Source organism: Diabrotica virgifera, chromosome 8 (assembly GCF_917563875.1).
Source record: "Diabrotica virgifera virgifera chromosome 8, PGI_DIABVI_V3a".
NCBI lineage: Eukaryota > Metazoa > Arthropoda > Insecta > Coleoptera > Chrysomelidae > Diabrotica > Diabrotica virgifera.
The window spans coordinates 23,423,795-23,449,103 of record NC_065450.1 but is presented as its reverse complement, the minus strand read 5'-3'; the positions used below and the strand labels follow the sequence as shown (position 1 = coordinate 23,449,103).

The window sequence follows — 25,309 nt, the reverse complement described above, 5'->3', positions numbered from 1 at the left end:
TTCTGAATAAAGAGATATAACACTAGAGAAGTTTAGTAACCTTAGTTGCCAACGACCGTTCAAAATGTGAGGAACGAATTCAACTCAAGTGCGGGTCAAATGGTACCCGGGGCATAATCATGTGATATTTAAAACATCCGTGTTTATTATAATAATTCTAGTCAATGTTTCCATGACTGTTAAATTTTAAAGGGTTTTTACCCAAATATTTTTAATTTTGATGGCTTATCATGTCAGCATCCTGTCAGCACTGATGATGATCTGTAATTAGATCGAAAACTACTTCTGCTTTTTTATGTAGCCTTTTTTAGAGAATTTAGATAAATGTACCTTTTATTTTATTTAATTTAATCAGTTAAGCCCATTCGTAACTTTCAGTGTTGGGCTATTTGCAACTAGTTCAATATCTACATTTCAATAAATTTTAATAATTATAAAATACTTGTTTTAACAATACAATTTTATTGAATATAAATTACTTATTTGACCCATCTTTCTGTCCATATGTTTTAATCTTGTGGTGCTTCTTTGATGCTTCTTTTCCATGCTGTTCTATTTTGAGCTAATTATTTTGCCATACTCCATTGCAGTCCTCTCTTCTCTGCTTCTTGTCTAACTTGTTCTTCCCATCTCGCTCTTGGGCGACCTACTTTAGTTTTCCCGTGTACTCTGACTTCATATACTTTTTTCGTTATTCTTGTGTCGTTTAGTCTACGGATGTGGTCCAACCATCCTAACTGTCGTTCCCCTATAATTGTCTCTATGGGTTTTAGCTTTAGAGTTTGAGTTATTGTGTCGTTTCTTATTTTGTCTCTTCGTGTGATCCCTTCTATTTTTCTCAAGAATCTCATCTCTGTAGCTTTGATTTTTCTTTTGTTGTTCTTTGTTAGCGTCCACGACTCACTCCCATAGACGATTGATGGTCGAACCACTTTGTGGTACACTTGTGTTTTGACTTCTTTGGGTACCTCTTTCTTTCCAAAGAACGTATTTCTTAATGTATCCTGCTTTTCCTATTTTATTGTTTATTTCTTTGTCTATTTTACCATCTTCTTCAATAATTGTACCTAAGTAGTTGTAGCTGTTTACTTGTTCCAACACTTGTCCTTCTACCTTAATTTTTATCACTTTTTTTGTAGTTGCCATAACCATTGTTTTACTTTTATCGGTGTTTATTTCCATGTTCATTTTTCTTAGTTCTTTTATATAAGTGTTTATTATTTGTTGCAGTTTCTCTTCCGTGTCAGCTAACAATACCATATCATCTGCAAATAGTAATTCTTGTATTTGTACATTGTTCATTTTCCATTTTCCCAATATCATGTCTTTAGATTTCTCCTTGCATTGCTTTATTGCGTCATCTAGTACCATTGAGAAAAGTAATGGACTTGTTTACGCAGCCTTGTTTTAGTCCTATCTTTTCCTGGAATTCATCAGATTCTTGATTGTGCGTCCTTATTTTTATTTTATTATTTTTATATAAGGTTTTAATTATTTCTATCATATCCTTTTCTATTCCATTTTTCTTTAAACATTTCCATATAGCTTCCCTTCTTATTTTATCAAAAGCTTTTTTCAGATCAATAAAGCATATATGTATCTCTTTGCCTTTCATCAATAGTTTTTCTGCCATTTGTCTCAATATGAAAATCAGATCTTGGATACTCCTTCCTTTTCTGAAGCCATGCTGGGATTCTTCTAATTTTATTTCTAGTTTTTTCCTTAGCCTTTTTTCAATTATTCTATTGAATATTTTGGCAGGAACGCTTGTCAATGTAATACCCCTATAATTTTCTCTCACCCCTATAATTCACTCTACCATTTAGGTCTCCCATTAATATAATGTTTTCTCCTTCGTTATCCATCTCTGCTTGTAATATTTCAAAGAATTCATCTTTTTCCTCTTTTTTGGCATTACCATTTGGCCCATATGCTACGATTATGCTGGTTATATTTGTATTTTCTAGTTTTACTTCCACTACCAATAATCTTTAGTTTATATATCTTTCACCTATTATGTTATTTGTCTTTTCTGTTCTTACTATTAGGCCTACACCTCCCGCGCCCCATTCTTTTAAGTCCACTCCTGACCAATATAAGCGGTAATCCTCATTTAGATCTACTATTCCTCTACCCTTCCTTTTATTTCAGTGACTCCCAAGTAGTGATGTGAGTTGTAAAATTACATAACTTACGTTACATAAATTACACGTAACTTACGGTAATATTACATGATACCCGTAACTTAATGTAATTTATGTAATTTTTGGAATTTACGTAATTTATGAAATTTAACGTAACTTATGATAAATTTACATAAATTACCGTAATTTATGTAATTACTGGTAAAATTACATATATTATGGCAACTTATGCGCGCGCAATTGTCGTAAGTGCGGTGCGCCGGTGCCGGCGCGCGCGAACCAGTGGGTGCTATTACGCTCGTCGCTCGTTAGTCGTTCCTTAGTCTGAGTCAGGCAGGTTATGTTTACATTTCTGTTATTGTATGTGTAATGTGTATGTATAAGTTAGTTTTCGACTGTTCTTTCTCTATTCATTCACGCAGCGTTGGTTACTTTACATTTATTTATAAGGAAGCACAGAAACTATAAGGTAAGAAATATATTATTTCTACAAACAGCAAAACACGTGCCGGTGATGTCCATAGCAACCTTAGATTGGGAAACACAGGGGCGGGCCTATCGCATATCGACTGTACGTTAAATCTAACGCGCGTCATTTTATATGTGGCTACAGTACTTAATTCTGAATTCGGTTTACCAAGTTTTATTCGATTTTTTAGATTAGTTTACTGTACAATAACTATAAGAATGATAGGAGCAACGGGGTACTTGTGCATGTAGCATGTGTAATTGAATTACACTGACATAACTTACTAAATAAAAAATTTTGATAACGTTGAGGGCAAAATAATGTAGTTGTCCGATCCAGTATTCTGCTTATTCGAATTTCATTAAATTGTTACACAGATTCAATTTTAATCTTTCTTCTATTTAAGGATGCCTAACAATTTTTTATGCCCTCGTGCCCATCAAATACTTTGAAAAATAATGTTTTTTCCCTTCTTAATGTTTAAGTCTACCTGAATATTTTTTTTAGGTCATAAAACATGGTGAAACGTAAGACAGATATCTGGCTTTATTTTGAAGTGTTACCTGCGGGTTCTTCTAATCAAAAGACCATAAATGTGAGGTGTAAATTTTGCAAGAGTGTACATGCAAAAAATGCTACAAGAATGAAATCTCATCTTCAACAATGCACTTATGTGCCGCATATGATAAAACTTAAATTCAATATTTTAACTCCAAAGTCAAAGGGGAATCACTCTAAATTTCCATTTGAAACATCCATGAAAAAGATCACATCGGCAAAATTGGATAACGATAACACTGATGCTGCTTGTACATCATCAACGGTTTCCACAGCATCAACATCTGCTTCTGATAACATTCATGTGGAAACACCTGTTTGCACAAAAATCAACAGAATACAATCATTTTGTGATCGAATGACACACGAACAAAATAACGAATTGAATATTTTGCTTGCTAGAGCTATTTACACCAGTTCAGCACCACATTCAATTACCGAGAATGAAGATTGGAAATTGTTTTTTAAAAAAATTAGACCTTCATACACCTTACCATCGAGATATATGTTATCAAATCGTCTCCTGACCGAAGAGTACGAGCGAGTTGAAGTTCAAGTTAATGATAAAATTAAGCAAGCTGACAATTTATCATTGCAATGCGATGGTTGGTCCAACTTGCGAAATGAAAGTGTAATTAATTTCATTGTTACAACACCCGAACCGTTATTTGTCAAATCAGTACTAACAAAAGCAGAGAAGCATACCGCAGAATATATAACAAAATTAATGGTTGAAGTTCTGGAGGAGTATGGACCTAAAAAATTTTTCGCTATTGTGACTGATAACGCAAAGAATATGAGGAAGGCTGTGAGACAATGTGAAGAGATGTATCCCCATCTTGTATCATACGGCTGTTTAGCGCACACATTACATTTATTGTGCAGCGATATTTTGAAATTATCTTCAATAGAGACACATTTGTCACATATTATACATATCGTTAAAACTATTAACCAGTGTCAAGTACTGAGAGCTCAATTCACAGAAATAAGAAATGAGATGAAGTGTGGAGTGTCTCTTAGCCTACCTGTAAAAACAAGATGGGGTTCACATGTAAAATGTCTTCAAGATCTGACTAAATGCAAGTCCGTCCTACAACGTCTAGCAATATCTCCAGATAAAACAATTCAAGATAGAATACGCAGCGCAAAAGCAAATTTACTTGATGAAGGATTCTGGATAAATTCTAGCGCTCTTGTTGAATTGCTTAAGCCAATTACTGAAGCAATAACACGTCTTGAAGGAGATTCTTCGTCAATTCATTTGGTTTGTGAAACTTTCGCGAAAATCGGTAGTAACATATCTACTCATTTAGAATGCGTGAAACTAACGGATTGCGAAAAAACAGAAGCGATGGATAAATTTATATCAAGGAAGGAATACGCCCTTCAACCGATCCATTTTGCCGCAGACTTACTAAACCCTCGGTCTGTTGGTGCAAATTTATCATCAGCCGAAAGGATTGAAGCGATGAAATACATTACTACTATGTCAACCACGACCACGATAGAGATTGGTGATGAAGGAGTGTCAAAGATTACTGAGGATTTAGGAAACTATTTAGCTAAAACAGACTTTTTTGGCGAAACATTTTTATGGAACATACTCGATAATGTCTCTTTGGTTACATGGTGGAAAGGATTTTGTGGACATTCATGCCTCTCCAAAGTTGCAGTCAGGATATTGACAATGCCGTGCACTTCTGCGGCAACAGAGAGAAGCTTTAGCTCCCAGAGCAGCATTCATACGAAGAGAAGAAATCGCCTAACAACTCAAAGGGCAGCAAATTTAAATTATATACAATATAATTCAAAATTGCTGAAACGTTCACGACAACATCACATACAAAGTCAATATCCTATAGAAGAGACTGTACAGAACAACGTTTCGATAGAAGGTAGAAACTTACAGAAGGAGATAGAAGTAATTGAAAACCATATTTCCGAAGAGGAAGAATTAGACGAGGTAATTTTAAATTTAGGCATTTTTTAGATATGTGATATGTGCATGTGATATATGCAGTTTGCTTCTTTTCCGATTTTCCAATGCATTCCACCGTTTTCGAATAAAAAATTATAAATCTTATGTTTTCAGACAATATCATCATGGCATTCAAATACAACAGGAAATGGAAATTCCGACGATGATTTTAATTTTGCTGACTTTGCAATGACCGATGATGAAATTGATCAAAGAATGGAAACTAGGGAACAGAGACCAGCACGCATTTTGAGACAAAGCAAAGTGAACATTTTAGAAAACGTCTTAATGAAATCGGTAAATTAGTGTAAACACATACATATTTATTGTTTATATTCCAAAATTATCAATTTCAGGGTAAAGGCACAGAACAACCCCAAAAAAAAACGGAAGTCGAGAAGGATACTTCAGATGCCGAAAACAAGGTAGTTAGATCTGTATATATTATATTATAAACCCATTATTTTTACTCTCTATGTTTACACTTTCCTATTTAATTTCAGGATGCAGTTCTGGATTTGCCGGAGATAAAAAAAATTACACAAGGCTCATTGGAAGAGCAAACAATTGAAACTTCGACGTTTTATAACAAGAAGGTCTCCAGTTGTCTGCGAAAAAGGAAGTTGTGATTTATAAAAGCCGCTTAAAACAAAACTAAAGAACCTATGTTTTCATTTCTTTATTATTTGTATGTATTTCTTATCCACTTTTCTTTATTTCATAAGTATGTAGTTACTTTGTGTTTATTATATTCAATATGAATGCAAACAATTGATTTTTTAATACAATGAACATAAATTACATAAGTTACATAAATTACATCTGGTTTGTAATTTTTGGGTAATTTTACACGTGTAACTTACAATTTCTGAAATTACACGTAATTTCACATCGCTACTCCCAAGTAGTCTATATTTTTTAGTTTCATCTCTTCCATATACCTTTTATAAAGGATTTTACTTTAAAATTTTTGAGATTTTCTTTGAACGAAACATCATTTAGTACGATGTTTGAAAAGTATCTATTTTGTGCAAGTTTTAGGTATTGATTATAGGTATAATTGAGGCCATGAAAGCCAAAGTGCCTAACTGATAAGAACATTAATTTACATAATCAAAGAAAATGATCAGAAGCTATTAATATCCGATTGTTTTAGTAATTGTGTGTTGGCCAATAATTAATCTTAGTTAACATACAATTACTAAAAGCTTCTAATCATTTTCTTTGATTATGTACAGTAATGTTCTTATCAGTTAGGCCACTCTGGCTCCCATAGCCTCAAGTGTAGTAGTAACACATTTTTTATTCTTAAAAACATCATTTAAGTCCCACTCTCCGCCCATACTGTACTTAAAAAGATATTTTGTTTATTTGTAAAATAACTACAGCAAATGTGTAAAATTTAATTTGATCAATTAATTAAAAAGTTATGTTAAATTAAGTAAATCGCTCACTCGGCAGAATGCTATACCCATCATACAGTGCGCCAATGTCTGTGAGAGAAGTGACTCGACCGTTATAAATAAAAAAATATAGGCAACTGTAAATTTAGGTAATTAAAAAAATATATATGGATTTTTGTGTAAAATTTTCTGAATTTTTCAATAGTTAAGTCAGGTTTTTCTGTAAAATGTACATATTTTATATTGTCGTGGGTATTTTTAAAAACAACTAATTTTGCAGTTTATTTGTTTAATACAAAATTAAGACCCTCCTTTTGGGTGGAACTTTTTGGCATATTGTTTATTATAAATATATTTCTTAAGAAATTATAAAATCTAAAATCCATAATTTCCAGTTGTATCTTGTTTAATTTGTTACGTACGTAAAAACTACATTGACTCCAGTATACAGTAAGAGTCACGCTACTAGATACATGGGTAAGTACCTAATTGTTATGCTTATGGGCTAATCCGGTCCGTTCTCAGATTTGACTTTCATCTCTGTCATATTACTGTCAAGAAACTATTCAAAATAATTGTTTTTCAATACAAAAAACACTTTAATTAATAGTATTGTTACTCTGGTTTAAAATAACTTTATTCAAACACCAAGAATATTACAATAATTTAAAACTTTTACAACTTTAACAAAATGACAACTGTAAGTGTCAAATATAGCTGATAATAAATATATTATATTGCCAACTTTTTATGTTAATATTCAATTTCTATACATTTTCTGACGTTCTAAACGTCACTAGACATAAAAATAAACATTGCAACAAGTGAAGGGTTCAGCACAGTAATAGCTCAATTTTTCCATGTGTCCAGTAGGGTGGCGGTTACTGTATGGTTAATCTAAATTAATATACTACCTGGATCCCGTAACTATAGTTGAAGGTGAGACAAAATCACAAGTGCTAACATCACTTGTATGGCCGTGTAACACTTGTAATATCTTAAAACTGTTCCCAGTAAACGACCGTGACATAATCTGTAAACAAGGAAAAATATTATTGTTTTCACGAATTTCGAAAAAATGGAAAAATTTTAAAATATCCATGTCTGTCTGTTCCAGAGACTCTGGAAACATGACTCCTCCGTCATTAGACCAGATAGAATGACAAATGAGGGGATGAAAGCATATAACCCAAATATGATATTTAAAAGTGAGAATTTGACCTCGGACTTCCAGTTTTACAGTTGGAAACGGGAGTACTGTTTTAAAGTACTTCGGCATGATACAAGCGATATATTATACGCGCCTTGGCAAGACGAAAATAAATATATAGTTCCCGTTTCATGCCTGTCTGTCCGTCCATCCGTCTGTGTGTTTGCGAACGTAACTTCACTGTTATTGAAACAGATACAATGACAAATGAGGTGTTCAATAAGAGTTTATAACCAAAAGATGTTATTTTAAGTGATCAATTTGACCGCGGACGTCCTGGATTTAAAGTTGGAACCGGAAGTACTGTTTTAAAGTTCCCGAAATAGTATTGGCGATATATTATTCGACTCGCCTTAGTAATACGAGAACAAGTACTTCCGATTTCATGCCTGTGTGTCCGTCCGTCTATCTGTCCACGAATATAACTTATCCGGTATTAAAATAGATACAATGGGAAATGGTGCGTCGAATGATACACTTATAAACCAAAAATGGTATTAAAGGTGAGAAATTTGATTGTAAATATATTTTATAACATCCTAATTACTAAATATTTGTCAAAGTACTCAGAAATGTCTATCAAATGAGCTCCCGATAAAGTTAATAGGGCTAAAATTTATGCTCCAAAAATTTTTACAAAAAATGTTGTTCCTTTAGAATAACTCTCTTTATTTTTATGATATTAGGTCATTTAAAAACCACGAGAAAAATAATTTCAAGGTATTTAAAATCTTATGAAATTTAATTTTTAAATCCCTTTTTTATGTAAAAGGTTAAAGGGCCCCGGTTACATGGTTCTAGTAGTAAAAATTAGGCTTTAAACGTATCTAGCTGGGTTAATTTTTATCCTACAAAAATAATAAAAAAAGTAAAATATTTGCTAAACAAAAAAAAACAAAGAAAATGAAAATTACAAAAATTAAAAATGAGATTTTTTAAATCATATTTTTTCTCAAAAATATGCATTTTAATCCGGTCAAATTTTTACTTATCCTAAAATAAAGAAAGTACCTATTATAGGGATTACTATTAATTTTAATTTTTGTGAAAATAGCGTGTTTTAGTTTTCACGTCTGCCTAAAAAATTCGAAAGGGTTCTCTTATTTTCGTCATAACTTCAATTTCTCAATCTCATCAATCAGTTCTTCTTCATAAAATCAGTTTCTTCTGGAGCTCATTTAGCTATTTAGGTATAATGTTACTTTGATATGTGTTTAGAAAGTATCGTTTGCCCGTTATTTAATCTTGAATACTCATGCTTAAGTATGCGCCGAAAAAATATACATTCAATTATCTTTACAGTAGGAAAAATGAAAGAACACCTATGAACGAACATATAAAAACACGCTGTATTTTCCTGTCACCGTGTCACACAAAAAATTGGCCAGCGCAAGTACATGTAATAATTATTATTACATGTACTTGCGCTGGGCAATTTTCTTTGTGACACGGTGACAGGAAAATACAGCGTGATTTATATGTTCGTTCATGGGTATTCTTTCATTTTTCCGACTGTAATTCACTTTGAATCAATATTAAATAGTTTTTAAAGTAAGAAATTTATTCGACTGATATACTTCAGTATTGGTAATGATAACTTTTTGGTAAAAACATAAAGTTTTGAACTACCTGTTTATAAAAAACCGCTTTAAAACATGCACTTTTTCACGAAAAATTATAATCTTTGTTCTTTTATTAGATAATAATAATAATAATAGTCTCCGGTTTTATACCGCTGTGGCTTTGGGAGTATAGCACGGTAGTCTGCTATATCTAGGGCCTACGGTATACAAGGAAGGTAACAGGACCGGTGCTACGCTTCAACCGCCTATTATTACCCCTGGTTTTACCCAATGTACTCATTTTATTCAGGCTGAGTCGACCTGAGGCCTATAAACATTTTAAAAATGTTTAGTTGTTCTTGCCGGCGCGCGGCGGTAGGATTTGAACTAGGGATGGGAAAAACCTACCGGTTTAAACCTAAAACTGGTTTTTTTACTTCGAAAAAACCGGTTTTACCGGTTGTTTTTTTGTCCCAGTTATAACCGGTTTTTTCTTTTTAAAGTAAAAACCGGTTATTAGGTTTTCCCGGTGATTAGGATTAGGTTTAGGTATTGTTTTGGATCCCAATCATAATTATTATTCTCAAGTAATTATTCCAAACAAAACCATAATTCAAATTTTATTTTATTTTATAAATACAGAAGCAAACTGAAAGTGCAATCTCACATCGGCCAGAAACAATTTATAAGTTTTATTATAATAATATTTCTTTGAAACGGTATTTGTAAGTAATCATAATATTTACATAAGAAGTGATCTGGTTGAATTAGACGCATACATTATACATCATCTATTTTTCACACTTAACTCTTGACATTGAAAGTGGGTGAATGACTTTTTCTGATTACCAAAAATAATGCTCTGACTATGAATATCGAATTACTGATTACGAATACGAATCTCCAAGAATTTCCCTACGTTTTCAAAACGATACACCCATACAGGAAGTATTAAATGAGTTAAAATGTACCTATTCTACAAATATACAAAGGTGTTAAAAGTAATACATGATAAATTTTTTTTGATGGTAGTAAAAATAAAAGATAAATTACATTATCCAATTTATTTTTAAGTAAAATATTTTTGTTGATATTATTTTCTTTTAAATCCCATTTCAAAGAGTCTGGGAAATTTTTTATAAGTTAAAATGGTTGGCGATTTTTTTGGGTTTGGGGGGAGAGGAAAATTGGTGGGTATTTTAGAGAATTATTTTTAAATGGTAAATTAAATTTGCATCATTAATTAAATACAATAATTGCATATTATATTCTACTTTCATAATATATTTAATGACGATAGAACCTGAATTATTTCAGCGTTCTCTGTTGAGCAGTAGTATAATAATAATTTTGGTTTACTGTTCTCTACATCTGACTACTGAAATTCACAAATCTTTGGGATTCACACAAATCAAATTTTATTTCGATCCAATGTATATATTAATCTTACGCTATATTATATTTAATAATAATCAATAAATAATAATAATGAAATAATAAATAAATATATTAATTAATAGAATAAAATGGTTTTATTAAAAATTGTGTTTTATTTATATTGATATTGATGTTCTTTCGATAGTACTAATTTTGATCATATTGATATCGAGTCGAATGGAGTATCGCAAACTAAAGTGCATTGTAAATGTAACTTTGTAACCTATTGGATTAAAAAAACCGAAAATCGGTTTTTCCAAAAACCAGTTTTTTTGGCCGGTTATAACCGACAGGTTAAACCGTAAGCAAAAAAAAACCAGTATAACCGAAAACCGGTGTTTTGTCAAAGACCGCCATCCCTAATTTGAACTCCGGACCACCGGCACGCGAGCCAAGCACACTAGGTACCTCTTAGCTACGCCGGCCCTTCTTTTATTACATATTTTAAATAAATATGGATTGATTTCAATAACATTATATAACAAACTTTGCTTAGAATTTATCCCTCTATCGACTGATGGGGTTATTTTTGATAAAATAATTTTCACTTCCGAGAAGGGGTGGCAGTTACCCCCAGGGTAAAGGCGCAAGTTGTTACCATGTCAGTTTGATTTCTTGATGTATATTCTAACTACTCACCAAATTTCATGAAAATCGATGAAGATTCAACGAAATCGGTTAGCTAAAACCTTCAGTGACTGCACTATATACAGACTAACAAAAAGTTCACTTTTAAATACGTACGTACAACTAAAAACACTTATTTTACGTATAACTAAAAACACTTAACAAGTTATTTTGATAATAATCTATATAATTTTTGTATATACTTTTAAAATATTTTTCTAACGAAATAAACGGTTTTGTTATGGATTATTATTTGTCAAAAAATACACAGGTTATTAACACGTTTTACTCTAAAAACTAAATTAATGAAAAAAGTTCGTAATAGTTATATACAGTATGTCCCTGTAAGTTGTATCCATATGGAAAACTTTTTTATTATTAATTTTACGAAAAAAAGTCATTCTTCATAAAAAGCTCTGCATGGTCCAAAACCTAAGATTCAACCATCGGATATAAAATTTTATGAATATTATACGAGGTATGTCAAAAAATTTGAATTTTACTCAAGAGTAAAGTAGCTTTATTTTTCACAATATTGAAAATTGTTATTATAAAAAGTTTTTTGGAATTAAAAACTATATTTTAATATGCAATTACACCCTTCTAATTGAAAAAATTTTTTTTTGAAAAATTATGGATAGCTAATTTTATTTTCAGTTATTTCAATTCTGATAACTCTTTTATTATTAATTTTACGAAAAAAAGTGATTCTTAATAAAAAGTTCTGCATGGTCTTAAACCTAAAATACAACCATCTTATGTCAAATTTTATCAATTTTATACAAGGTATGTCAAAAAATATGAATTTGGCTCAAGAGTAAAATACCTTTATTTTTCACAATATCAAAAATTGTTATTATGAAAAGCTATTAAGAATTAAAAACCATGTTTCAGTATGTAATTACATCCTTCTTATTGAAATATTTTGAACTATAAAGGTACATACTTTACTTTTGATCTAAATTTATCTTTTTTGACACACCTCGTATAAAATTGACATAAGATGGTTGTATTTTAGGTTTTAGACTATTTTAGACCATGCAGAACTTTTTATTACGAATTACTTTTTTCGTAAAATTAATAATAAAAGAGTTATTAGAATTAAAATTACTGAAAATAATGTTAGTTATCCATAATTTTTCAAAAAAAATTTTTTTTTCAATTAGAAGGATGTAATTGCATATTAGAATATAGTTTTTAATTCCAAACAACTTCTCATAATAGCAATTTTCAAAATTGTGAAAAATAAAGCTACTTTACTCTTGAGTGAAATTCAAACTTTTTGACATACCTGGTATAATATTCATAAAATTTGATATCTGATGGTTGAATCTTAGGTTTTGGACCATGCAGAGCTTTTTATGAAGAATAACTTTTTTTCGTAAAATTAATAATAAAAAAGTTTTCCATATGGATACAACTTACAGGGACATACTGTATATGTACTTTAAATCATTCGACACTGCGTATATTTTTTTAGTGTTTCTACTTTTTCCATAAAATCAAGCATGTGTTTGAAATCGCGCACATATGCGAACTGATATTTTTGGACAAACATAAACACGTCTATAGTATTTTAATTTATAATATCTGAGAAAAACGAATATACCGACTTATTTGAAGGTTTTCTGTGTGTACCCCACAGTCCATTCATTCATGGTGAAATATTGCAAAACTTCTGGATTTTAAAGAACCGTTTGGACTGACATGAAATTTGGCATACACTACACACTACACATAACTAACATGTTAATGACAAAAATTGATAAAGTGCCGATTGTAACACCCCTTTTCTGGGGTGAAAATATATGTATGTTGAAAATAAGTCCAGAAGTGTGTAAACTGACTAATTCTAAGCAACCTGTAGAGTTTTTTTAGTAAGTCAATACTTTTAGAGTTATTTGTGAGTGAATATATTCATTTTTCAACAAAAAAAAAAACGGTTTTATGGTTTTTCGCAAATTATTCAAAAAGTAAAAATTTTATAGAAAAAAGTGATCTTAGCAAAAATACAGCCAATAAAAAAGAGAAAACACCGGTCTACGTATGAAGTCAGTAGACCCAGTAGGAGCAGATTTGTAGGCAATAAAAACATGTTCTAATTTTTCGTCAAATTCCAAATCTAATATTTCAACGTGAAATAACCAAAAAAATAAGCACTTTCGGAGAAAACTCATCATAACTTGTTTAAAGTGTGTAAAAAAAGCTTTATTTTTGTTTTCAAAAAATTTCTAAGATCAATAGTAAGTATGTTACGCTCAAAATAAAGTTGATCTTATTTTTTCTTAAAAAAAATCCTGAAAATCACCCCTTTATTATAATCCGAAATGAAGTTACTACTTTACTTATGTATTTTTTATGTGATCTGTAAGTTACATCGGTCCAAAGTAATTATTTTTTTAAAAAATTGGTATTAAACCTAAAAAAAAAACTTCTTAAATTTGAAAAAAAAAATTCTTTTTTAAAAATAATTTAAAAATTACAAGTGATACAAAAAATCTCGAAAAGTAGAAATGTAGGTTTTGCTTTTCTGAATATTTTGGATTATTTTGTTTTTCTATAAGACAAAAATTGCTTGAAATATGGCTGTTCAAAATTTGCATATACACTCGTGATTAGTGACTTGTTCAAGCCCTTTCAAATACTGCCCTTTTAAAAATAAGCACTTTGAACCGATGAAACTTACAGATCATATTAACAATATTTTTTTCTATAAAATACTTCCTTTTTAAGTTTTTTGCGAAAAACCGTGTAACATATCACTCTCAAATAACTCGAAAAGTATAATATTATGTATTGACTAGTGAAAAACTCTATAAAACGTTGCTTAAAATTAGTCAGTTTATCCACTCTCGGACTTATTTTGAACGTATGTTTTTTCACCCCCGAGAAGGGGTGGTACTCACCCCTAGAACAAAAGCACACATCAACACACCCAAAGTTGTGTGTGTTGAAAAAGTTCAACAATTTAATTATTTGGGAGTAATAATTGTGAATGTCAAAAATAAGGGAAGTGAAGAAGTTACGGAGCGAATTCTGATAGGCAACAAAACATACTAGAGATATCATAGGCTAATGAAGGATAATAACTTATCAATAAAAAACTGAAAATATACAGAGTTTTAATCAGACCAGTAGTTACATACGCAGCTGATACAATGTGCCTTACAGAAAAAGATAAAGAAAAATTAAGAATATTCGAAAGGAAAATCCTCAGATGGATTATGGACCTGATAAGAATAGAGAACGGAGAAATGAGAAGAATAAAAAACCATGAATTAAGAAACATAATGAAGGAAGAAGATATACTTAAATTTATTAAAGCGCAGAGACTGAGATGACTGAGACACATAGAGAGAAGAAAGACGACCTACTGGTTAAGAAGATCACCAGATGGAAACCAGAAACTGAAAACCAAGAGCGGCAAATATTCCAGTCGGAATGACAGACCTTGATGATGATGAATATGTTGTGATAGTACACGACAACCCTCACGGAATTTTCCTTATTTATTTGTTATAAAAATAAGGTCATAATATTATAATTACAAGTTGTATAAATTATTACGATACTAGCAAAGTTCAAAGAATTGAACTCATTTGAAAGACTGCAAAGAAAGCACACGTCATTCTTAATATACGTATAGTACCTCACCATACATGGTCATATATATTGGCACTGTTTTTAATTATGACAGATATAAATAGGAAAGTCGAGTACCTGAGATATCGTCGTTGTCGTTGCACTCTCTAGCGCGTAGTCAGGGAATATAGTTATCGAGAAATGGGTTATCCCCGACCTATCTCAAGGTCAACGTAATGTAATTGTACATTTAATTATATAAGAATAAAGTTTCTGTAAAAAGTTTAAGTTTGTTTGTTCGGGGTAGTGTTTTCTTCCAGCAACCCCCAACTTCAAAATGTATCTTACTGTCTGTGCATGTGACAGTGCTTGATGCGAGTAAATGTGTTAAAAAGTTTTGGTTTTAATATTAAATATAAGTAAATTGAGATTAAATAACCACCAGTTGCAGGAAGACTATAAATAACTTGTTTATATTGAGATTTATTTGAGATTCATATTAGCCTGAGATATCCTATTTTATAGTTAAAAAGGTAAAAATACTCAGGAGGTTTTTAATATATCTGTCTCATTTTGCCTACTGTATATTTAAAAATATAAATTGTTAACAGACCTATCATGTATTAAATAATTTTAATTTATTTAAAGCAATAATACATATAATGTATATTTTATGTATGTATATATATAATATGTATATATATTTTAAAAATATAAACATAACTTTTGTATCAAAAATAAATCTCGTGACATAGAAAAACAAAAACCCATCTACTTTTATCCAAAAAGTATCTACTTAACATATTTATCAAACCTCCCAAACCTTTGTTAACCATTATATTATAGGACACCGCACAAATCTTATGAAAAATAAAATTGATTGGTCTGGAAATCTCAATCATTTCATACCATCGCACCAACTTTGGATTTTGCTTAATTAGGGCGTTAATTGTAATTAAACTTTATCGAAATCGCATTTTTGAAATTCATAAAATTGCCATTCGTAAATAATATTGCTCTAGCGGCTATTGAAAACAACCTACCCACCATTAGCTTATGTCGATTAGAGGCAATACAACTGACCAAATTATACCTAATTTATTATCAATAATAATAGGGTAAGATAAGAGTAAGCCTCTGCCTAAATCTCTCAGAGAGATTTATGGAGTAAGCGAATTACAAAATCTTTTTTTTTTCTCTTTGACACACATACATTCCCATTTGATTTTAGATTTATTTTTATTAATTTACGCTCTTATTATTTAAAATACAGAGTTGGCGCAATGATATGAAATTAGTGTAATTTCAAGACCAATATATTTATGTAAGTTTTATTTAATTTGAGTGACATTATATATTTTCCATATTATGTGTGCGGTGCCCTTTTAAAAGCTTTTTCTTACGAAAAAATAATTCTAATTTTCGGTAGCAAAACTAGTACGCTCTGTCTGACCGATAGCAATAGAATAAACATATTTTTCTCCGAGCGTAATTTCCCTTTGTTATTGATTTGCTATTTTGATTAAGAAGGTAAAAAACACAATCTAGAAAAAGCAGTTAGGAGTTCGGTTCTGCACCGATAACTATAATGTTGTCTTCAATGTGGGCTCCGAATAATTTTAATATTAACAAAGTTTAATATAAGTTATAAATTGTGAATCTCAGTGATATATTGAAATAAACTGTAAGTGTACAAACTCTTTACATAATATCCAGTTAAATTAGCATTAAAGTCAACAAATTGCAATTATTTGTTATTGTTGTCAACAAACAAATCCAGTTTTACCAGCAAAATAACCGCTTTTAGTAAAGACCTATACACCTGTTTTAGCAGGTGTACAGGGTCGGACTTACTTTTCACTTAACGTGTATCGAAATGAATTCTAACATGGAATCACAAAACAGTTCTTCAATATAAGACCATCAAAGTCAAATAAACGCACCACAGTCATACTCTTTGGCAGCGTCGAGAGTGCAATTTCCTTTAAAGTCCCAAGCAATTATCTTTAGTGCCTTAGAAAACACCAAACTTCAAGACTACCTTCTCCCACTTGGAAATATAATTCAACCGAAAAATATAATCTTCTCTTCTAGATTATCTAATAATCGCATATGTATGTATTTATCCAATAAACAAATAGTGGATGATTTTATGAATAATCATGGTCAAATAGAAATACAAGGTGAAATTGTCAGAGCAAGAAGGTTAGTTACACCAGCGGAACGACTTGTGCTCTCCGGCGTATGTCCTTCAATACCGCACGACTTGCTAATCAATGAGTTACAAAAAATCGGCATAGTTCCTTTCTCCAAGACAGTTTAGTTTGCTTCAGATGCAAGAAGCCAGGTCACATTGCATCACAGTGCTCCGAACCACTAGCTCAACCTCAACTAAACCCCAACCAAAACAATGAAGCATCGGTATTCAGCGCAACAAATATATCTTTGCAAGCACCCAATGATACAAACGCTTCTCAGTGTGAACAAATGTCTATTTCAAATTTCCCAGAGATACCGAACAAAGTAGATGCATCAAATAAGGACAGTCACATAATTAATCAACCAACCAACCAACCAACCAATCAACCAACCAACCAACCAACCAATCAACCAACCAACCAACCAACCAATCAACCAAAACGTAGCTTTAATGAAATTATTTCACCTGAAGCAGATCCATCTTCAAAAAAATGTAACATTTTTCCACCACCTAAAGCCCAAGCAAAATCTAAAAAAGCTAAAACTAGTTCAGCAAGCACTTCTGAATGCTCATTTTCTCTCTTACTTGACCCTGCTAAAAACTTCATAGAAAATCAACCTCTACCTTTCCCTCTAAACTTTGAACAACTTAACATGCTCTTAATGAATATCACGGGATCAACAGATCCTATAACCACAATTCAAGAATATACCACAGACCTATCAGCTTTGTCCCATATGCTCAGTCAAGTTTACCCCCATTTAAAGGAAAGATCCATAAAACGTAAATTCACGTCCATAAAGAAAAAAATCAATAGTTATCTTGGCAGTGAGACATCGGACTGGGAAAGTGACATATCTCAATTAAGCCAATAATAAAATTCAAGTCTCTACTTCAGTGGAACATTGATGGATTTTTCCATCGCCTTGCTATGCTCCAACATCTAATTGGTGAACAATCTCCTGATATAATATGCCTACAGGAAACTAATCTGAATCCCAAAAAAAAATATAGCTCCAACCAATATGACTGTTTTCGCAAAGACAGGATAACAAATAATAATTTTTCTTCAGGTGGTGTAGCCACACTAGTAAAAAAATCACTATCAGCGAAAGAATTTCCAGTGGCTACAAATCTGGAAGTTGTAGTCGTGGAAATACAATCTTCAAACAGGTATTTTATTTGCAACCTTTACTTACCCTCCAGTCGCCAAGTAACGTACAACGATTTAAAGAATTTATTCAGTCAAATACCATCCTCTCGCATTATTGTGGGCGATTTTAATAGTCATAATATTATTTGGGGCTCCTTTTATTCAGATGCTAGAGGAAAAATTGTCGAAAATATAATTACAGATTTTCAATTGAATTTTCTTAATGACCGATCTCCAACCAGATTTAACATTAATACCGGAAATTCTTCAGCAATTGATCTAAGTCTTTGTGACCCTGCACTCACACCACGATTATTTTGGGAAGTTTTACAATACACTTATGGGAGCGACCATCATCCCATAGTAATAAAAAACTCTATGGCTCTGACCCATGACGTTTTCATACCCAGATGGAAAACTGAAACTGCCGATTGGTTAAAATTTGAAAATTATATCGACAACTCAATGCCAAACTGTAAAATGGCTGAAAGCATTGATGAATCTTTAAACAATTTGAATAGCATATTTATGAGTAGTGCTGAGCAATTCGTTGGGAAATCAAAAAAGACAAAGAATAATCAGATTCCTGTACCTTGGTGGAACTCAGAATGCGGAGCAGCTATTAGAGCAAGTATAACTGCATTTAATAAATATAAAAGACATAAAACACCTGAAAATAAAATCATGTTCAAATCACTTAAAGCTAAGACACAACTTATTATAAAACAAGCTAAGAAGGCTTCCTGGTCCAAATAGGTTTCAGAAATAAATTCCTCAACTCCTGTCAGCGAAGTATGGAAAAGAATAAGAAAAATTTCTGGTTTGAAATACACGCCAATGATTTCAAAATTAAAAATTGACAATAGGATTTCAACTTCTCCTCAAGAGATAGCTAACACTTTAGCTAAATCTTTTAGAGAAATGTCTTCAAACAGTAACTACAATAATACATTCCTTGAAAGAAAAATAATAACAGAAAATACTGATCTTTTTGAAAATGACAATTTAAATGATCCATTGGATCTACCTTTCACTTTTGAAGAACTGGAAAATGCTTTATCCGAATTAAAAAACACTAGCCCGGGCCCAGACGATATCCCGGCAATATTTTTAAAGCATCTTCCTTACTCAGCAAAATTATTTATTCTGCAACTTTTTAACTTAATTTGGCAAAATAATAAATTTCCATCAATTTGGTCTAAAGCTATTATATTACCTTTTTTAAAACCTCAAAAATCAATCCTAGAACCTGACTCATACAGACCAATCAGCTTAACATGCTCTATGAGCAAATTGATGGAAAAAATGGTAAATCTTAGATTAACGTGGACATTAGAATTATCAAATCGTTTAGTTCCGGAACAAAACGGTTTCAGACAAAATCGCTCGGGCATTGACAATATTCTTGATCTAGAATCTGACATTCATGAAGCGCTAGCAACCAAACAAAACTGTATTGCAATATTTTTCGACTTGAAAAAGGCATTTAGTACTTGTTGGAAATTTAATATTCTGAAAGAACTACATTCATGGAATATTCGTGGAAATTGCCTGAAATTTATTAAAAACTTTTTACAGAACCGGTCTTTTTGCGTGAGAGTACATAATACATACTCAGAGGAGAAAAGTGAAGAAAATGGAACACCCCAAGGATCAGTCCTAAGCCCTACATTATTCCTAGTGGCAATAAATAATATTATTAACAACCTTACTAAACCTCTAAAGGCTCGACTTTTTGCAGATGACCTTGTTGTGTATATCAAAGGAAATAACACCGCATCAATGACAAACGCTTTGCAGCATTTTCTAAACCAATTTGAACAATGGTCTCTAACGACCGGATTCAAATTTTCAGTAACAAAAACATCAGGAATACTCTTCTCCAAAAAGGCTTCATCAACGTCCTCTACCTTAAAATTATATAATACTATGCTCCCATTTAAACCAACGGCAAAGTTTTTAGGTATGTGGTTTGATCAACAACTTACTTGGCAGGAACATATAAAACAGACAATTTTAACATGTCATAAAAGACTGAATCTAATGAAAACCTTGGCAAACCGAAATTGGGGATCAGATCAGGAAACTCTGTTGAGAATATATAAAACATTAATTAGATCTAAATTAGATTATGGATCAATTGCATATGCATCTGCTTCAAAAACATTACTTAAAAAACTTGACAGCATACACAACGCTGGTATTAGAATTGTACTTGGAGCCTTCCGGACAACTCCCTCCGAAAGCATACTGAGCGAAGCCGGCGAACCACCTCTAAGCTACCGAAGAATGTACTTAGCTCTAGCACATGCTACATCTATAGCCTCAGATATAAAAAAAACCTCTCTTCTGTAATACTTTTAATAACAAATATATCAACTATTACAATAATAAGCCCCGTGCCCCCAAACCTTACTACGAGAGAATCCGATTATATAGTTCCAGACTAAACATTCAATTCCCAACAGTATTTCAAACGAATACAAATAACTATCTACCTTGGACTATCGAACAGCCCAAAATCAATACAGCGTTAAGTATATATAATAAACATGAAACTAGTCCTATTATTTTTAAAGTCAAACTAAATTCAATCCTAGATCAACAATACAATGAGTGGATTAAAATTTATACAGATGCATCCAAAGGTGAACTTGGCGTTGGAGCAGCAGTGGTAACCCCAAATGACACTTTTTATTCCTCTAAATTCCAGCATCTATACTGCAGAACTATTTGGTTTGTTCAAAGCCATCAAGCAAGTAAATATCAAAAACATCCCTTGTTGTCTAGTCCTTTCTGACTCTCTCAGCGCAGTCAAAGCCCTGCAAAATGTATACCCTAAACACCCCATTGAGAAAATGATCAAGGCCGAATTAATGAAAGCTCAAGACAATTTTAGAAGAATCCACTTCCTGTGGATACCATCTCATATAGGTATAGAAGGGAATGAAGAAGCAGATACTAGTGCGCGTAACGCTATCAACAGTGACGCATCAGAAACAGAGTGTCGGAGTGTCGCAGGCGATCTAAAAGTTTATTTCAAAAATAAAGTGTTAAGTGCGTGGAATCGGGAGTGGAATGACTCTAGTTCTAAACTCAGAACCATCAAAAGTGACATTTTTTTCATGGAAGTCCACTGTCAGAAGCAGAAGATGCCAAACTATTATTACACGTTTACGACTTGGACACTGTAGGTATACTCACGCCTATCTCTTCTCAAATAGTGAACCTCCAAAATGCGAAACATGCAATACAGTAGACAGTATAAAGCACTTCTTGATAGACTGTCCTAAATATGTAAATCAAAGACAGTTTTACAATTTGCCAAATAACCTGAAAGCACTCCTCAACAAAAATTTAGTTCCGGACAATTTATTGGGTTACTTAAAATGTATAAATATGTTACATAAAATTTAACTTAATTAATTGTTACAAATGTTCAATTGTTCTCAAATTCTAATTAATTGTTAAAATGATTGATTGTTATAAATGTTAAATTTAATATTATTACAAATGTTACAGCAATGTCGCTAATAACCTTTGGGTGGATACGACTTTATCTCTTTAAATAAAAAAAAAAAAAAGCAGTTAACCAACAGAATATTATCAACTGACTCCGAATAGGACATAAGTTAATTATGCACGAGCATATATCTCCAACAAGTAGGCTGCTCCGATGTGTACCAAGTGCAACACTGAATTATTATGAGTGAAACATAATAATTATTATATTTAATTATTATCGAGTGTCCAGTATACCAGAACGAAAGGATTGCGTGTGCCCTTATTAATCCATTTACTCACGGTTTCTGCTCCGAACTATAAAGGAACTGGATTGACATGAAATTTGGCCTACATATAGACATGTCAAGGAAAAAGGTGACAGTGTGCCGATGTGTGCTTTTGTCCTGGGTTGATTACCACCCTTTTTAGGGGGTGAAAAAACATACGTTCAAAATAAGTCCGGAAATAAATTAACTGATTAATAATTCTAAGCAACTTTTGTTCTATAAAGTCTTTTCACTAAGTCAGAGCATTTTCGACCGATGAAACTTACAGATCACATACATAAACACTATATAAGTAAAGTAACGTGTGAAGTGGTTACGATTAATTTCATTTGGGATGCTAATTGGAGGGGTGATTACGATTAATTTCATTTGGGATGCTAATTGGAGGGGTGATTTTCACGATTTTGTTTTAACAAAAAAAGATACCAACTTTATTTTGAACGTTACGTGCTTAGTTTGGATGCTAAAGAAAAACAAAAATTAAGCTTTTTATAAACACTAAAAAATTGATGTATTTTCCCCGAAAAGTGCCTTATTTTTTGGAGTTGATTTGAAATTTGACGAATAGAAACCTACTTTTCATTGCTACAACTCTACTTTTAGTGGGTCTATAGATATCATGCATACACCTTTTTTTTTCACTTTTTTTATAAGCTTTATTTTTACTAAACTAAGATTTTTTTGATCAAATACGTACTTCTTGAATTATTTGCGGAAAACCATCTTAAAACATGTTTTTTTGTTGAAAAATAAACATAATATTCACTCGCAAATAACTGGAAAAATATTGACTTGAAAAATCTCTATAGAACATAATCTAGGACATACTTTATTTACGCACAAATATGCCTTCAACAAGCAGGTTGTCCCTATACATATGTACCAAGTGCAAAATTCAATTACCAGTGAAATATAATTATCGAATGCTCAGTATATCAGAACGAAAGAATCCCGTATGCCCTTGCTGACAATTTAAAAAATGTGCTAACTTTAAATTTAACATATTTATTAAATTATCTCAAAATAACTAAATTATATACCAAATTGTAAAGTATTTCTATGTAATTATATTAATATTACCGTTTGTGCATGCCCCTTCTAACAACCCTCACTGGTTGATGCGTGTATATTTTTGTATAAAATAAAGTTATAGTTTTAATATTAAATATAAATTTCCATTAAATAACTGCCAATTCCACAAATACTATTATATAAACAATATTGTTTATATTGAGGTTAATTTGAGATTTACATTAACTTGAGACTTCCTATTTAGTTAAAAATTTAAAAATATTCAGGAGATTGTTTTAAAATTATTTTTATATCATTTATCCTATAATATATTAAAAAAATTAAATTGTTCTGACGTTATTTTCTTGCGGGGCCTTATGTAATTGCTATTTTACTTGGGAATAAACCACAATTTTAATTTGGAATTAAGTTTATTTCAAGTTTCGATTATTACTTCGGAAATTGTTATCCAAACGTTTTTTTTTTTTTGGTCTACTGGACCTGTTTTTATTTTGTCTCCTTCATCTTCTACCCCCTATGTTTATCTTCTTCCTTCTTGATCTTTGGCTATTTTTGAATATGGAGACTTAGATTTCGTTCCAATTTTATTCCGCGACCTTACTGATTCTATCATCAATCTATTCAAATTTACACCGGGTATAGTATTTTTCATATTTTTTAAGCTATTGTAGAACCGTTTTGTGTCTATTTGTCCTGGACTGAAAAGTCTATCACTTCTTGATTTAATTTACGCCAGATGAACCTCTAGATAGCCTACCTAGTTGAGGTTTGAGAGGTGCTATTATTTTAATACATTTAAATCATCAAAGAAATTACAATTTTTAATTTTTGACAACCAAAATAAATTTTGAGAACGTTTTCCGAAGTGGAAATCGAAACGGCAAATAAACTTAATTTCAAACTAAAATTACGGGTAATTCTTAACGAAAATAGTAAAAAATTAAGTTATTTACAAAACATTCAATTCTTAAGTAATGTTAATTTATTAAAAGCAATAAAATATAATACACTCACCGGCATAAAATTCCGCCACCCAAAATTTTTGATTAAGTTTGGCAATTTATAACTTTATTTTTGTGCTCCGATTTTCAAGATTCTTACATCAGTTTGTAGGCACACGTATTGATATTGTTTTTTATTATTCCAGTAACAAAAAAATTTGCTTGCATGGCATTATACAGGGGTGAAAGGAAGCGTTGTATTATCTGCTAAATTTAAAAAATTCTGTGAAAAAATGCAATAGCTGATTTGCTGTCATATTATCCCGTAGGCATCACTAAAATTTTGATTTTTAAATTATCCGAATATCTATTTTCTTGTAAGAGCTGTAACATCTTTTGTAAATAAAAGCACTGATTGACTCATAAAATAGAGGTTGGATTGATAGGATTAGAATGGCCCGCATGCAGTCCAGATCTCAATCCTATTGAACATTTATGGGATGAATTAAAAAAACTATTCGACGTCATCCTAGGCCTCCAGAAAATTTGGTACAGTTGTGGCCCTGGTAGAGGAATATCGGTTTATTCCCCAGGCAAGGATAACACATCTTTATTCGATGCTAAACAGATTACAAGCAGGCGTTACTGCAAGAGGTGGACATACCCGCTATTGAATTGTTTTGTTTTGTTGTTAATTTTGTTTTGTTTTGGTAATTTTAGTGTGTTTGATATTTTTAATTAAATAAACCTTCAAAGCAGTGTTTTTATTTACATGTACACTTCGCGTCAAAAAAAACTGGTACAACTCTTATAACCGAAAATCGTGTTTTTCAAGTTGTGTAAGTTGATCTTGTCACCAGTGTCATTCTAATTTCTAGGACAACGTTGCCAGTTCAACGAAAATATTATATCAAACTAGGTAAAATCGGGGCTGTGCGACAGACCGCATTTTTTAATATACTAAAAACTAAAACAATAATTGTAATTTTCCGTCATCTCAATTAAGTATTCATACATTGATTCGTGTTTTATTATAATTTATGAAAATATTTCAATTCAAAAATAATGATAGATAATAGTAAATCTTGACATGACTTTAAATTATTATGTTTAATGTCAAATCGAGAGGTGTGATTGGTTTCTCGTAAATTGTAGGACAAAACTGCATTAAGTTGTGTAGAATAAATAAAACACACGGGAAAAATTAAAAATTTAGTTT

General features: G+C 31.5%; 1 protein-coding gene across 2 annotated transcripts in view; it reads right to left on the bottom strand.

The window, feature by feature from the left end:
- LOC126890402 (WD repeat, SAM and U-box domain-containing protein 1-like) overlaps nt 1-25,309 on the bottom strand; it is a 205,759-nt gene that overhangs the window by 169,773 nt on the left and 10,677 nt on the right. For both annotated transcript variants that reach the window (XM_050659298.1, XM_050659299.1), the window contains exon 2: nt 7,470-7,588. In XM_050659298.1, the coding sequence (XP_050515255.1) occupies nt 7,470-7,588 (119 nt within the window). The remainder of the gene's footprint in view (nt 1-7,469; nt 7,589-25,309) is intronic.